The sequence below is a fragment of the Ranitomeya variabilis genome, chromosome 2 (genome assembly GCF_051348905.1).
Source record: "Ranitomeya variabilis isolate aRanVar5 chromosome 2, aRanVar5.hap1, whole genome shotgun sequence".
Taxonomy (NCBI): domain Eukaryota; kingdom Metazoa; phylum Chordata; class Amphibia; order Anura; family Dendrobatidae; genus Ranitomeya; species Ranitomeya variabilis.
In genome coordinates this window covers 211,221,195-211,237,962 of record NC_135233.1, presented here as the reverse complement: position 1 = coordinate 211,237,962, position 16,768 = coordinate 211,221,195, and the positions used below count along the sequence as shown (strand labels likewise).

Genomic DNA, 16,768 nt, shown 5'->3' with positions numbered 1-16,768 from the left:
GCTGCTGCATACCTACTTCTGAACACAAGAGGGCGGCAGAGGGCCCCAAACTATTTCCACTGTTGTATCTGAACCAAAAAGGCGCAGGAGACAAAAGTTTGGGATTTTTCTGAGTTTTCGTGAAAAGTTGCAGTACAAGTCCCCGAGTCCCTCAGATGTTTAATGGAAAAGCTGGATGACGAACAACATGCTTTTTAACATTGCGTCTCCTACAGATATTCTTACCCAGCTTTTCTGGACTCTTGAAAGTCAAAATGTTTTCCTTTTTTTTTTTTTTTTTTTTTTTAACTTAAAGGGGCTGTCCATCTTTGGGGACAATCTTTTTTTTTTCACTTAAAGGGGCTGTCCACTTTTGGGGACTTTTTTTTTTTTTTACTTAAACGGGCTGTTCATCATTCAGGACTTTTCTTTACTTAAAGGGGTAGCCCATAATCGGGGACAATTTCTTCTCTTTATTTAACGGGGTTATTCATCTTTTTGGGACAATTTTTTTTTACTTAAAGGGGTTACCCATTTTTGGGGGTAATTTTTTTTTTTTTTTTACTTAAACGCTTGTGTTTTGGGCCAAAAATCATTTTCGCAATTGGGTTTTATTACAAATGTTGTCCCGCTTGCCTCTATTTCCTTGCACATTCAACTTTGATGTGGTCTGTAGTTATAAATCAGCTGGAAGGAGATCAGAAAAAAAGACAGAGTTAAAAGAGCTCCGAACTCCCCATCAGCACGAGCTCACTGCCAGATTCTCAGTTACCTCATTCTGCAGCCAGCAATAGACAGTGCAACACGGCAAAACTGTGCACGATTTTTCTTTTTTTTTTTTTTTTTTTTTTTTTTATGAAACCCAAGTGAAAAAGTTTTTTCTAGAGACAAAATACACGTTTTAGATAAGAAATAGAATGGACTCAAAAGGTGAACAATTCCTTTAAGGATAAAAAAGGGATTAAAAAAAGTCAGCTATTGAAGAATGTAGAAATAAGAGGGATATTCCAGCATCAAAATTTTTATAAAAAAAAACAACTCACTATTGAAAAATGTAAAATTGCAGGTCCAGAACCAAACGCGTTTCAGACATTGCATCAACGAAAGACATCAGTCTGAAACGCGTTTCTGCCTATAAGGGTACTGCACCTGCGATTTCATATTTTTCTTCAATAAAGAGTTTTATGAAGACCTTGATACCGGAATAGCCCTCTTTTTTCTACATAACTCCTTTAAGGGTTGGCCACATCAGAACTATTCTCTGGGTGTAATCTGTATTAAAGTTGTACCCCGTCACTTGGCAAGTCTTCTGTTCCCTCCATTACTTGGTGGCCGGTACCGGGGAATATGACATGATACATGACTCGGCCTCCTCTATGAATCACACAGAGCCTTCTCACTGCCCTAATGGTGTCGGGAATCTACGCATGGGGGAGAGCTTCACATTGCAAAAATAAAACATTTTTTTATTCTAAGTTTTGTGTTAAAGGAATCTGTCTGCAGGATTTCACCCCCAAACTATTTATACAAGCAAGTAGCTCATTTAAAGACAGGTCCAGGATTACCTTTAGATGGCCGGTCCCTTCCTCCATTACGGAGAAATCAGCATTTGAATTTGAATTGATATGCAAATAAGGCTGAAGAACTATGGTAGATCTGAAGCCTCTGTCACTCCAGCTCTATTCCCAACCCAGCTCCGCCTCCTCCAGAAAAACAAGGTCATGTGATTACTGGAGCCGACTAGAGCTGGCTTTACTCTGGAGGAAGTTAGAGCTGCTGCTGCTACGCCGAGAGCACCAGTGATTACACCGCTGGAACAGCGACGACACCGCTGGAACAACGATGACACCGCTGGAACAACGACAACACCGCTGGAACAACGACAACACCCCTGGGACAGCGACGACACCGCTGGAACAAAGACGACACCGCTGTAACAAAGACGACACCGCTGGAACAAAGACGACACCGCTGGAACAAAGACGACACCGCTGGAACAAAGACGACACCGCTGGAACAAAGACGACACTGCTGGAACAGCGAAAACACCGCTGGAAAAGCTACGACACCACTGGAACAGCGACGACACCGCTGGAACAACGACGACACCACTGGAACAGCGACGACACCGCTGGAACAGCGACTACATCGCTGGAACAATGACTAAACCCCTGGAACAGCGACAAAACTGCTGGAACAGCGACAACACTGCTGGAACAGTGACAACACCACTGGAACAGTGAAAACACAGCTAGAACAGCGACAACACCGCTGGAACAGCGACAACACCGCTGAAATAGCATGTCATCGCTGGAACAGTGTAGTCACCGCTGGAACAGTGCCAGCACAGCTGCAACAGGGCCAGCAGTGCTGGTACTGTTCCAGCAGTGCTGGCACTGTTCCAGCGGTGACCAGAGGTGAGTATAGGTGATGTTATTTTACCAGGGGAATACATAGAGATTGAAAAGAAGTTGTCCGAATAGTTTAAATTCTTAATCTTTATTATTTGTTTCTTATTTTCTTTAACACGTTAACTCATCCCACTTTTGGACGAATCACAATCACCGAGAAGAAGTGCGAGCTGCTGCTCCCCCAAGGCAGCCAGCATCAACACCGCTGGAACAGCGCATAGGGGTTTTTTTATTTCACAAGGGGGAAAAATAGAGCATGAGAAGGGGTTGTCTGAAAATTCTTAATATTTTCTTTGTTTCTTTTTTTCCATTCTCTTAATTTCTTTTACGTGGACACATTTTCAGCTGTGAATTTTCCCGCAGATGTGAAGCTAGTCCAAGCTAAAATCTGCAGCAACATCAAAATAGTTTTTAGAAAGATTTTGCAGCTGATTTCATCCTATAAATTGCAGAGAGTGAAAATCTCCTTTGACACTGCGGCTTTTGTTTTGCAATGTGTGGATGGGATTTGGAACAATGCTGTAAATATGCTGCGGATTTTCCACCCATACATCCAGACAGAAAATCCACAGTAAGCCTATTTTGTTTCCGAGAACTCCCTGGCGTCGCCCACCAGCATGGTATGCGTATCTGCAGAAGGTGCTGAATGAGTGGCAGATGAGATGACGAGACCAGATGACTCCTCCTGTACAACTCGGCACATTATCCTAATCTTGAAAAGCTTTGGCTGCACACTCGGATAGGCCGTGCCAAATTTTAATAGTGCCACATAGGATTTAAAAGGGCCGGGGTCACAGGGAAGAGAAGCTGGAGTGTTACGAGACGCAGGAGCAGGGCCAGACTGGGTGAACCATGTGGTTTTTCACATGCCATCTCATTTTCCATTTATATATGTCTGCGTGCTCAGTGATGTGGGAGATTAAGACACAAAAGCGCGTTCAAGGACTGGACTGTGATCTGTCTGCCACGTTCCGGCAACAATCGACGAGAAAATCCCGTTTAGTTTTCTAAATCGATGAGATGTCCCATAAACCTAAAAATGAAAAATTACATAAAAAGGCTGGCACTATTGTGGGAAAAAAAAAAAAGAAAAAAGGCTCCAAATTTTGCGGGGGCCGAAAGACAATCTCAAGTCACAAAGAGTCGTTCTTAAATTTACTTTGATCGGACTGAACGTAGTGACCTAGACTTCCCCCAAAAAAAGAAGAAGAAAAAAAAAAAAGAACTCTGAGTCAGATACAGCCCAGCATTTAGTGCGGAGGAGACAGAGACTTCAGGCGTTCTCCGTGCTCCCCTAATAAGTGTTTGTGATGCCGGATCGGGGCTACAGTTTGACATTTTGATTAGAACAATTACAGCTGAACGGCCAGATACCCAAACATAAATGGGCCCACCACTCACGCGGCTGGTTCAGGAAAATTAGAGTGGGATTTTTTTTTTGTCTTCTTGGCGTCCACTGCCCGTCTTGTTAAGGCCAATAAAGGCATCGCTAGTAGCAAAGACAAGGGAAATCTTATTTTTATCTCGGCTGATTTATCTAGATGACAGACTCCCCCAAACTCTGAGCTAACATGTCATGCTAAGGAGTAGTGGGGAGGAGGGGGGCGCTATTAAAATTTGCGACTGGCCGAGAAGCTTGTGGGAATGACAGGGAAATGGAATAATGTCTATTAAAGTGAAGCAGAGTAAAAAGGAAACATTGCTCTGATCAGACACTAAAGATGATTGACCCAGCAAATCCCATCGTTACCATCCATAGCGGCATAACCATTCAGAGGACTCAACTGTGACCTGCATCAGATCTTATAGAATAGAGTACCAAAACCATTTCTTTCACTAATTTTTAAAACTAAGTTCTATTTTAAGGAGCCCAAAAACCTTAGAAAGCTGAAAATATTCATATTTTCAATGGGTAGAGGGGAGAAAAGTCTCCATACACTTTATGTAGCTGTCAGCAGAATGATGGTTTGGCTCTCTCGCCCAACTCTTTCATACACAGATAGTCTATTCAGAGAAGAAGAGGACTTCAAACTCTAGTGCCAACTATCGAAAGTAGAAATCCCTAAAGTCAATGTCGAGCCGTTAACGAGCCTTGTCACATGACTTAGCGAAAAGCCAAACTAGAATCTCAGTTTGCAGACATGTGTTTCGGGGTGTTGCCCCTCCTCAGTGCAAGCATGAGATCTGATTTGGCTGTATGAGATGCCTCTAATGGGGTCTAAGGGGTAACATCTCCTCTTGTCGAAAGTGATATGCCAGTGTAAGGAGATTTATAGGCCGTGCAAAGCTCCTCTGGGAAATTAAATATGCAAATTATTAAATTTCCAAGAGGAGCATTGCAAGGCCTATATGTCTCCTTACACTGACAAGGAGTGATGTTACCAGTTAGGCATCGATACACAGGACATAAACATGCTCCCCCAGCAATCATCTGTCTGGAGACTCCATACACATTAGACTGTCAGTCCAAACCCATCAATATTGGCAGGTTCAGCCAACGTCACTCTAGTGTGTTTGGGGGGCTTGAGCCAATAGATATCTCTGGAAGCATTGCGAGGCCTATAAGTCTCCTTACAATGGCAAGTTAGTCTCCACATGAGCAACGTTACTCCTTAGACTTCCATACACAGAACATACATGATACAGACATGTCAGTTCCTTATCTCCTCCAACAATTATCTGTCTGGAGACCCCATACACATTAGACTGTGAAGGAAACCCATCTATATTGGCGGGTTCAGCCAATATCACTCTGTGTTTGGGGGTTTGCACCAACGTTAGATATCTTTGGCAGCAGCTTATCTTCAAGAACCAATGGAATGGGCATCTGAATTCAAACTGCCCAATCATTCTATCCACCAATTGCATCCAAAATGAGATGATGACAATCTAAGTTGTACAAGGGCCTTAAGATGCCAAGATAATACTTCATACACAACTGCAAAGGAGCTTCTGTATGAATCCCAGGAGCCCAAACTAACATGGAGCAATATCTTCATTGGTTGTGCAATTATGGTCGAGGAGGATGCTGACTGACTGTATTTGGAAGTTCAATTATTATTGTAGAATTAATTACTATCACTCTTTGTGCAATCATCCATTAGTTCTTTATACTCCCTAATAACGATACTTACGAGCAATACCGTAGCTTTCTAGTAGATACACAAAGGAGTTCAGTCAACAATATATATGGCCGTCGGAGTGGACCACAATAGATCTTGAGGCACTTGTGGAGACAAGCATGGGTGGTGTCCATTCTCCAGACGTGCACATGAGCACTTTACAAAAGTTGTATAAAGGTCCATCTTAACAGGGATTTTGGGCAATTAGCAAGCACCAAGCAACTATACACAACTCGATGGTTCTGCGTTTACCGAGCAGTTTACAGGGGCCAACGAGTATTGACGGGAACAGAATGATTGTTAATACAATCTTTCTGCCCCCATACAGCAACATGTTCTCTGCAGCACATCTCATTTTTACCCTGGCCAAAGTGCTCCCAAGAACAATGTTGTTTATGTCGGCATGAACAATTCAATCACCAAACAATTGGTTTTGTTCATTGATTGGGAAACTACCGACAGGCTTGCACAAGGTCGATAATTTTGGGCTAGCGTTTGTTCAGCAATAGTCGGCTTGTTTCCATGCACCTTAACGTTTAGACAGCGCAAACTTAGACAGCAAGTCTTGAAATGAACCAAATTTATCATATGGGGGGGGGGGGAGATCTGGATGGGACAAATTTGCAAAGATAGGGCAGTACCATAAGGAACAGAATGGGAGTGAGGGTGATAGTACAGGTCACCTGTTGGGGATGTGCAAGGAAACAACACCTGTAGAAGCCTGATGTGCCGTAGCTGCAGCACCGAGGCTGGAGGAGACAATTGTCTGGATAGCAGTGCGGCACAGCGGAGATTATCGCTATGTGTGGGCTGCGCTCACAGAAAGGATGAGATTTGGGGAGTATTATCAACGTTTTTTTTATCACTAATACGTTTTGGCGCCTTTCTCAAGGTAAAAAAGAAAAAAACAATTGACACTTGATTTTTTTTTTAACTTGAGAAAGGTGTTGAAACGTGTCGGGTTATAAAAAACCTTTTTTAATACTTTCTGGATCTGTGAGGGCAGCCCGCACAAAGCAATAATCTCTGCTCTGCCAAATTTATCACAGTATCTCATACTGCTTGATAAACTTGGGGACAATCTCGTCTAAGTTTTTACCACCTTTAGGCTTACGTTAATCAACTAAGTTGTACAGAATGGCTGTGCAATTTTGTTGTAGAAAGAAAATACCGGTAAGGCCACCCCCCCCCCATTGGCGAGCGTATCAAAAAATGTGTGAAGAGCATGTCAGATTTATTATATCAGTACCACTGCGCACTACCGCAGTTTGGACGCATTTTGCAAGAAAAAAAAATGGCTGGGGGTTCTCCACAATTGGTCAGTTTTTGGCAATTGAGAGATGTGTTTATATACATGGTAATGGATTTGCTCCATTTTTTCCACCATTTCAGTGCAAAGTGTTGTAAGGTCTCGTCTTTTAATAGGTCACCTAATTTAGGAAACTAGTTTCCTACACAGGGATTAGGACCGCGACCTTTGGATGTGACCATCTGAAATCGGAGAAGTCCGCTTCTTGACAATTATACATAAAATCAAATGTGCACAAAATCCAAAAGTGCTGAACAGGAGCAGTGCGCGGAAAAGAACCGAGCGCTATTCCCCATCCGTGACAGATGAGACTTCTTTATAGGTGGAAGCTGAGTGTTGTACAAACAGATTAGTCATGAAATGTGTTAGGTGCAATTAAGTGTAACAGCTGCATGGCTCGTACGCCGCCATCTGGAGCTGACTTACAGCCATATAGCATTTAACATGCAAACATCAGCCTATTATAAGATCTCAGAACCCATAAAGTGGAATAAACTCTGTGCCTAGGTTTTCGTTGGATGGCCTCCTGATGTGAAGACGCTGGGGTGACACACAAGTCGGTTTTGAGCAACTCAAGGGCAGTAACATTTTCCAACTTACCCACAACTGTTCCTTTTTTTTTCTACAGTATTTTACAACAGTTTTTCCTTCAGAGCTTAACTTCCAACTATAAATGGTGGAAGGAAGTAGCCATGTGCAACTATGGCAGGAGTCAAGTCTACTGGACACCCAGTCACCAACATGGAGATGTCCCTTTTACGGTATGTTCCAATGGGACTGATCTGTTGACCAGTGTCACTTTATGATATTCTAACTCTGGAACGCTTCAACGTTTCCCATCGATTCCAAGATTGTTTTTTCGTGACACATTGTACTTCATTTTAGCGGTAAATTTTGGTCAATAGGATTCGTGTTTATTAATGGAAATATTGAAAATGTTACAGAACATTGGAAATTTTTTAACTTTAAATTTTTATGCCCTTCAACAAGAGTTATATCACACAAAACAGTTACTAAATAACATTTCCCATATATCTGCTTTACATCTGCATAACTTTTAAATCGATTATTTTTTTTTGTTAGGAAGTTAGAAGGGTTAAAAGTTTTTCTTAGGGACCATTTGAAGTGACTTTGAGGGGCCCAAGCGACAGAAAATACCCAAAAGTGACACCATTTTCAAAACTGCAACGTCAAAGTGCTCAAAACCACATTCAAAAAGTTTATTATCCCTTCAGGTGCTTGCTTCACAGGAATTTAAGCAATTTGGAAGGAAAAAAAAATGACAATTTTAATTTTTCCCATAAAAATGTTCATTTAGCCCCAAATTTTGCATTTTCACAAGGATAACAGAAGAAAATGGACTGTACAATTGTGCAATTGCTCCTGAGTACGTTGATACCTCATATGTGGTATAAAACTACTGTTTGGGTGCATGGCAGGGCTCTGAAGGGAATGAGTGCAGAATAAGCTGGAGTTATTAGTGGACGCCATGTCACATTTGGAGAGCCCTTGATGTGCCTAATCAGCGGAAACTCCTGACAAATGACCCCATTTAGGAAACTAGACCCCTTAAAGATTTTATGTAGAGGTGTGGTGAGCACCTAAAACCCACAGGAGCTTCACAGAATTTTATAATGTTGAGTGATGAAAATAGAATAAAATTTTTTTCAAAGCCCCTAATTTTTCATTTTCACCAGGGTAACAGGAGACATTGAACAGTACAGTTTGTTGGGCATTTTCTCCTGAGTACACAGATAACCCATAAGTGGTGGAAAACTACAGTTTGGGTGCACAGCAGGGCTTTCCACCTAGCCTTCTAAATAATGCAATTGTTATTGATCTCCTAATTTAGGGGGTTAAACAGCCGGGGGTGGTGTAGACACTATCCCTGGCTGTAACAGCCGGAGCTCGGTTATTACTTAAGCCAAACACCCGGTGGCCATGTCATGTGGGCGCAGCTTACAGTTGTGGCCAAAAGAATTGACACCCCTGCAATTCTGTCAGATAATACTCAGTTTCTTCCTGAAAATGATTGCAAATACAAATTCTTTGGTATTATTATCTTCATTTAATTTGTCTTAAATGAAAAAACACAAAAAGAATTGTCCTAAAGCCAAATTGGATATAATTCCACACCAAACACAAAAGGGGGTGGACAAAAGTATTGGCACTGTTGGAAAAATCATGTGATGCTTCTCTAATTTGTGTAATTAACAGCACCTGTAACTTACCTGTGGCACCTAACAGGTGTTGGCAATAACTAAATCACACTTGCAGCCAGTTGACAAGGATTAAAGTTGACTCAACCTCTGTCCTGTGTCCTTGTGTGTACCACATTGAGCATGGAGAAAAGAAAGAAGACCAAAGAACTGTCTGAGGACTTGAGAAACCAAATTGTGAGGAAGCATGAGAAATCTCAGGCTACAAGTCCATCTCCAAAGACCTGAATGTTCCTGTGTCTACCGTGCGCAGTGTCATCAAGAAGTTTAAAGCCCATGGCACTGTGGCTAACCTCCCTAGATGTGGATGGAAAAGAAAAATTGACAAGAGATTTCAACGCAAGATTGTGCGGATGTTGGATAAAGAACCTCGACTAACATCCAAACAAGTTCAAGCTGCCCTGCAGTCCGAGGGTATAACAGTGTCAACCCGTACTATCCGTCGACGTCTGAATGAAAAGGCATTGTATGGTAGGAGACCCAGGAAGACCCCACTTCTTACCCCGAGACATAAAAAAGCCAGGCTGGAGTTTGCCAAAACTTACCTGAAAAAGCCTAAAACGTTTTGGAAGAATGTTCTCTGGTCAGATGAGACAAAAGTAGAGCTTTTTGGGCAAAGGCATCAACATAGAGTTTACAGGAGAAAAAAAAGAGGCATTCAAAGAAAAGAACACGGTCACTACAGTCAAACATGGCGGAGGTTCCCTGATGTTTTGGGGTTGTTTGCTGCCTCTGGCACTGGACTGCTTGACCGTGTGCATGGCATTATGAAATCTGAAGACTACCAACAAATTCTGCAGCATAATGTAGGGCCCAGTGTGAGAAAGCTGGGTCTACCTCAGAGGTCATGGGTCTTCCAGCAGGACAATGAACCAAAACACACTTCAAAAAGCACTAGAAAATGGTTTGAGAGAAAGCACTGGAGACTTCTAAGGTGGCCAGCAATGAGTCCAGACCTGAATCCCATAGAACACCTGTGGAGAGATCTAAAAATGGCAGTTTGGAGAAGGCACCATTCAAATATCAGGGACGTGGAGCAGTTTGCCAAAGAAGAATGGTCTAAATTTCCAGCAGAGCATTGAAAGAAACTCATTGATGGTTACCGGAAGCGGTTGGTCGCAGTTATTTTGGCTAAAGGTTGTGCAACCAAGTATTAGGCTGAGGGTGCCAATACTTTTGTCTGGCCCATTTTTGAAGTTTTGTGTGAAATGATCAATGTTTTGTTTTGCTTCATTCTCTTTTGTGTTTTTTCATTTAAAACAAATTAAATGAAGATAATACAAAAGAATTTGTGTTTGCAATCATTTTCAGGAAGAAACTGAGTATTATCTGACAGAATTGCAGGGGTGTGAATACTTTTGGCCACAACTGTTATGTGCCCGTGTGATTGCCATGACGTAATTATACATTATTTTGCGGGAGCCCCTTCCCGATCATGACATACAGTTATGTCAAATGTTGTAAAGAGGTTCCCACAAAATGACGTATAGTTACGTCATGGCGATCATGCAGGCACATAAGTTGTGCCCACCCGATTGTCCCCGGGCACTCGGTTGAAGTGATAAAGTGTAAGGGTAAATGAGTAACCGTTGGTTTAATTTGCATTTCATAAATCAATAGTACACATCAAAATAATAAACTTTGTATTGTATGTGGTCAGAAAAATCTGCTTCTTTTCTCCTCCTTTTGCTAAATTCATGAGTAAAATCTGTTTTCAGTGAAAACCACAGAGATCAGAGATGACAGTTGGTGCTCATAAGAATCTATGGAGGGGGAGGAGCTAGAGGCCGACACAGACATTCACCTGAAACCACAGTTACAATTCTCCATAGAACTTTATGGGCACCAACTGTCATCTCCTATCTCAGTAATGGACAAATCTGTATTCAATGAAGACACATTTTACCTGCGAATTGAGAATTTTAACAATGAACGATCAGGCCAGGAAGTGAAACAAGAAGATTTCTGGAATAAGATATATTACAAAGTTTCTTATTTGCATATGCAAAAAATGTATGAAAAAAAATCAATTCTTTAAGATTGTCCAGTCTGAATTTACACCGTTGAAAAGTTAGACATTTGTAGTAAATCTGCACCATATTGAGACCAAAGCTGAAAAAAGTAAAATACATAAGTAAAGTAGGTACTAAAAATCTAAATTAATTTGGGCAATATTTTACTATTTACTCACTTCATATAACAGGCACCCCAAGGACCAAATATCGGATTTGAAATTGTAGCCATTTTCATGTATCCTCTCCGGGGACATGTAATAAGGTGTTCCCACTGCAAAATAATAATAACAAATAATGAGTAATAATAATAATATTTTTTTTGTATTAGTTTTTTTAAATATAGAAAATATTATATAAAAACATATATATATGACACATAGATACTATCTATCTATCTATCTATCTATATACACTGCTCAAAAAAATGAAGGGAACACTTAAACAACAAAATATAACTCCAAGTAAATCAAACTTCTGTGAAATCAAACTGTCCACTTAGGAAACAACACTGTTTGACAATCAATTTCACATGCTGTTGTGCAAATGAAATAGACAACAGATGGAAATTATTGGCAATTATCAAGACACCCTCAATAAAGGAGTGGCTCTGCAGGTGGGGACCACAGACCACATATCAGTACCAATGTTTTCTGGCTGATCTTTTGGTCACTTTTGAATGTTGGTTGTGCTTTCACACTTGTGGCAGCATGAGACGGACTCTACAACCCACACAAGTGGCTCAGGTAGTGCAGCTCATCCAGGATGTGTCTGTCAGTGTAGTGTCCACAGGCTGGAGGCACTATCAGGAGACAGGCCAGTACACCAGGAGACGTGTAGGGGGCCGTAAGAGGGTAACGACCCAGCACCAGCAGGACCGCTACCTCAGCCTTTGTGCAAGGAGGAACAGGAGGAGCACTGCCAGAGCCCTGCAAAATGACCTCCAGCAGGCCACAAATGTGCATGTGTCTGCACAAACGGTTAGAAACCGACTTCAAGAGGATGGTCTGAGTGCCCGACGTCCATAGATGGGGGTTGTGCTCACAGCCCAACACCGTGCAGGACGCTTGGCATTTGCCACAGAACACCAGGATTGGCAAATTCACCACAGGCGCCCTGTGCTCTTCACAGATGAAAGCAGGTTCACACTAAACACATGTGACAGACGTGACAGAGTCTGGAGATGCCGTGGAGAGCGATCTGCTGCCTGCAACATCCTTCAGCATGACCGGTTTGGCAGTGGGTCAGTTATGGCGAGGGGTGGCATTTCTTTGGAGGGCTGCACAGCCCTCCATGTGCTCAACAGAGGTAGCCTGACTGCCATTAGGTACCCAGATGAGATCCTCAGACCCCTTGTGAGACCATATGCTGGTGCGGTTGGCCCTGGTTTCCTCCTAATGCAGGACAATGCCAGACCTCATGTGGCTGGAGTGTGTCAGCAGTTCCTGCCAGATGAAGGCATTGAAGCTATGGACTGGCCCGCCTGTTCCCCAGACCTGAATCCGATTGAACACATCTGGGACATCATGTCTCGCACCATCCACCAATATCACGTTGCACCACAGACTGTCCAGGAGTTGGTGGATGCTTTAGTCCAGGTCTGGGAGGAGATCCCTCAGGAGACCATCCACCGCCTCATCAGGAGCATGCCCAGGTGTTGTAGGGAGGTCATACAGGCACATGGAGGCCACACACACTACTGAGCATTCCTTGTCTTGAGGCATTTCCACTGAAGTTGGATCAGCCTGTAACTTTATTTGCCACTGTTATTTTGAGCATCATTCCAACTCCAGACCTCCGTGGGATATTAGTTGTGATTTACGTTGATAATTTTTTGTTTTATTGTTCTCATCACAATCCACTATGTAATGAATAAAGATTTACAGCGGGAATATTTCATTCAGTGATATCTAGGATGTGGGATTTTACTGTTCCCCTTATTTTTTTGAGTAGTGTATATATCTATATATATATACTAGATGGTGGCCCGATTCTAACGCATCGGGTATTCTAGAATATGTATGCATGTATATAGCAGCCACATAGTATATAGCACAAGCCACGTAGTATATAGGAGCCATGTAGTATATAGCAGACAAATACTACGTGGCCTGTGCTATATACATACATACATATTGTAGAATACCCGATGCATTAATACAGGCCACGCGGTATATAACACAGCCCAAACAGTATATTATACAGCCCACGTACTATATAACACAGCCCACGCAGTATATAGCAGCCACGCAGTATATAACACAGGTGACGTAGTATATAACACAGGCCACGCAGTATATAATACAGGACACGCAGTATATAGCACAGCCCACGCAGTATATAACACTGCCCATGTAGAATATAGCACAGCCCCCGCAGTGTATCACACAGCCCACGTAGTATATAACACTGCCCATGTAGTATATAGCACAGCCCCCGCAGTAGATCACAGAGCCCACGTAGTATATAACACTGCTCATGTAGTATATCACACTGGCCATGTAGTATATAGCACAGCCTCCGCAGTATATCACACAGCCCACGTAGTATATAACACTGCCCATGTAGTATATAGCACAGCCCCTGCAGTATATCACACAGCCCACGTAGTATATAACAGTGCCCATGTAGTATATAGCACAGCCCCCGCAGTATATCACACAGCCCACATAGTATATAACACTGCCCATGTAGTATATAGCACAGCCCCCGCAGTATATCACACAGCCCCCGCAGTATATCACACAGCCCCCACAGTATATCACACAGCCCCCGCAGTATATCACACTGGCCATGTAGTAGATAGCACAGCCCCCGCAGTATATCACACTGCCCATGTAGTATATAGCACAGCCCCCGCAGTATATAACACAGCCCATGCAGTATATCACATTGCCCATGTAGTATATAGCACAGCCCCCGCAGTATATCACACAGCCCACGTAGTATATAACACTGCCCATGTAGTATATAGCACAGCCCCCGCAGTATATCACACAGCCCACGTAGTTTATAACACTGCCCATGTAGTATATAGCACAGCCCCCGCAGTATATCACACAGCCCCCGCAGTATATCACACAGCCCACGTAGTATATCACACTACCCATGTAGTATATAGCACAGCCCCCGCAGTATATCACAGAGCCCCCGCAGTATATCACACTGCCCATGTAGTATACAGCACAGCCCCCGCAGTATATCACACAGCCCACGCAGTATATCACACTGCCCATGTTGTATATAGCACAGCCACCGCAGTATATCACACTGGCCATGTTGTATATAGCACAGCCCATGCAGTATATCACACAGCCCACGCAGTATATCAGACTGGCCATGTTGTATATAGGACAGCCCACGCAGTATATAACACAGCCCACGCAGTATTTAGCAGTGTGGGCACCATATCCCTGTTAAAAAAAAAAAAAAAAGTGATATACTCACCCGCCGGGATCCACCGAAGCTCTGGCGATTTGAGCGCGGCAGCCGCCATCTTCCGTTCCCAGGTTGCATTGCGAAATTACCCAGAAGACTTAGCGGTCTCGCGAGACCGCTAAGTCTTCTGGGTAATTTCGCAATGCATCTCTGGGAAAGGAAGATGGCGGCAGGCACAAGCAGATCGTCGGACGATGGAGGGTGAGAATAGCAGGTTTTTTGTTTTTTTATTATTTTTAACATTACATATTTTTACTATTGATGCTGCTTAGGCAGCATCAATAGTAAAAGTTGGGGACACACAGGGTTAATAGCAGCGGTAACGGAGTGCGTTACCCGCGGCATAACGCGGTCCCTTACCGCTGGCATTAACCCCGTGTGAGCTGTGACCGGAGGGGATTATGGAGCGGGCGCTGGGCACTGACTGCAGGGGAGTAGGGAGGGACTAATCGGACTGTGCCTGTCGCTGATTGGTCGCGGCAGCCATGACAGGCAGCTGGCGAGACCAATCAGCGACGCGGATTTCCGTGACGGAAGTTGCAGACAGAAAGACGGAAGTACCCCTTAGGCAAATATATATATATATATATATATATATATATATATATATATATATATATATATATATAGCTATAGATATATATAGCTATAGATATATGGAGATATATATATATTTATCTCTATAGAGATATATATATATATATATATATATATATATATACACACATATGCACACATATACATACGCATAGATAGATGTAAATATATTAATATATATATATACTAATGGTTTGTGTTATATACAGATATCATTGCATAGATAGATAGATATATATATATATATATATATATATATATATATATATATACATATATATATATATATATACACACACACACAGTGGGGAAATACTTATTTGACCCCTTTGCCCACTGACAAAGACATGAACAGTCTATAATTTTAAGGGTAGGTTAATTTTAACATTGAGAGATAGAATATCAAAACTAAAATCCAGAAAATCACATTGTATAAATTATATAAATTTATTTGCATTTTGCAGTGAGAAATGAGTATTTGATCCCCTACCAACCATTAAGAGTTCTGGCTCCTACAGACCAGTTAGACGCTGCTAATCAACTCGTTACCTGCATTAAAGACAGCTGTCTTACATAGTTACCTTTATAAAATACTCCTGTCCACAGACTCAATTAATCAGTCAGACTCTAACCTCTACAACATAGGCAAAACCAAAGAGCTTTTTAAGGATGTCAGGGACAAGATCATAGACCTGCACAAAGCTGGAATGGGCTGCAAAACCATAAGTAAGACGCTGGGTGAGAAGGAGACAACTGTTGGTGCAATAGTAAGAAAATGGAAGAAATGCAAAATGACTGTTAATCGAGATCGATCCCCCTCGTGATGAATCCTTGATCATGGGGAAGGTGAGAGATCAGCCTAAAACTACACAGGGGGAACTTGATCTCAAGGCAGCTGAGGCCACAGTCACCAAGAAAACCATTGTTAACACATTACACTGTAAAGGTTTAAATCCTGCAGTGCCCGCAAGGTCCCCCTGCTCAAGGCGGCACATGTGCAGGTCCATCTGAAGTTTGCCAATGAACACCTGGATGATTCTGTGAGTGATTGGGAGAAGGTGCTGTGGTCAGATGAGACAGAAATTGAGCTCTTTGGCATCAACGCAACGTGTTTGGAGGAAGAGAAATGCTGCCTGTGACCCAAAGAACACCGTCCCCACTGTCAAGCATGGAGGTGGAAACATTATGTTTTGGGGTGTTTCTCTGCTAAGGATGCAGGACTACTTCATCGCATCAATGGGAGAATGGATGGAGCCATGTACAGTAATATCCTGAGTGACAACCTCCTTCCCTCCGCCAGGGCATTAAAAATGGTCATGGCTGGGTCTTCCAGCAACACAATGACCCAAAACATAAAGCCAAGACAACAAAGGAGTGGCTCAAAAAGAAGCACATTAAGTCCATGGAGTGATTAGGACCCGTAGAAGCGCAGCAGCGCGAAACGATCGTCGTCCTTTCATTCCACGTTCTCCCTGTCGTCTCCTACACATGCCCCAATAAAGGAAATTTTTTTTGCTTCAACAGACCGGTGAGTGCATTCCAATTTTTTCTTGTATTGGATTTTACATTATCTCTGGATCTTTGCACCCGAGGGTCTTGATTGTTCAGGCAGTTGTGGCAATAGCAGCGACATTAAGCGGTGGAGGTATAGACTCTGGGTCTCAGCGGTGCCGATTTTTTT

General features: G+C 42.5%; 1 protein-coding gene across 5 annotated transcripts in view; it reads right to left on the bottom strand.

The window, feature by feature from the left end:
- The window catches only part of NEK6 (NIMA related kinase 6), a 222,848-nt gene that overhangs the window by 23,864 nt on the left and 182,216 nt on the right, over positions 1-16,768 (bottom strand). For all 5 annotated transcript variants that reach the window (XM_077283551.1, XM_077283555.1, XM_077283553.1 and 2 more), the window contains one exon: positions 11,232-11,326. In XM_077283551.1, coding sequence (XP_077139666.1) covers positions 11,232-11,326 — 95 coding nt within the window. The remainder of the gene's footprint in view (positions 1-11,231; positions 11,327-16,768) is intronic.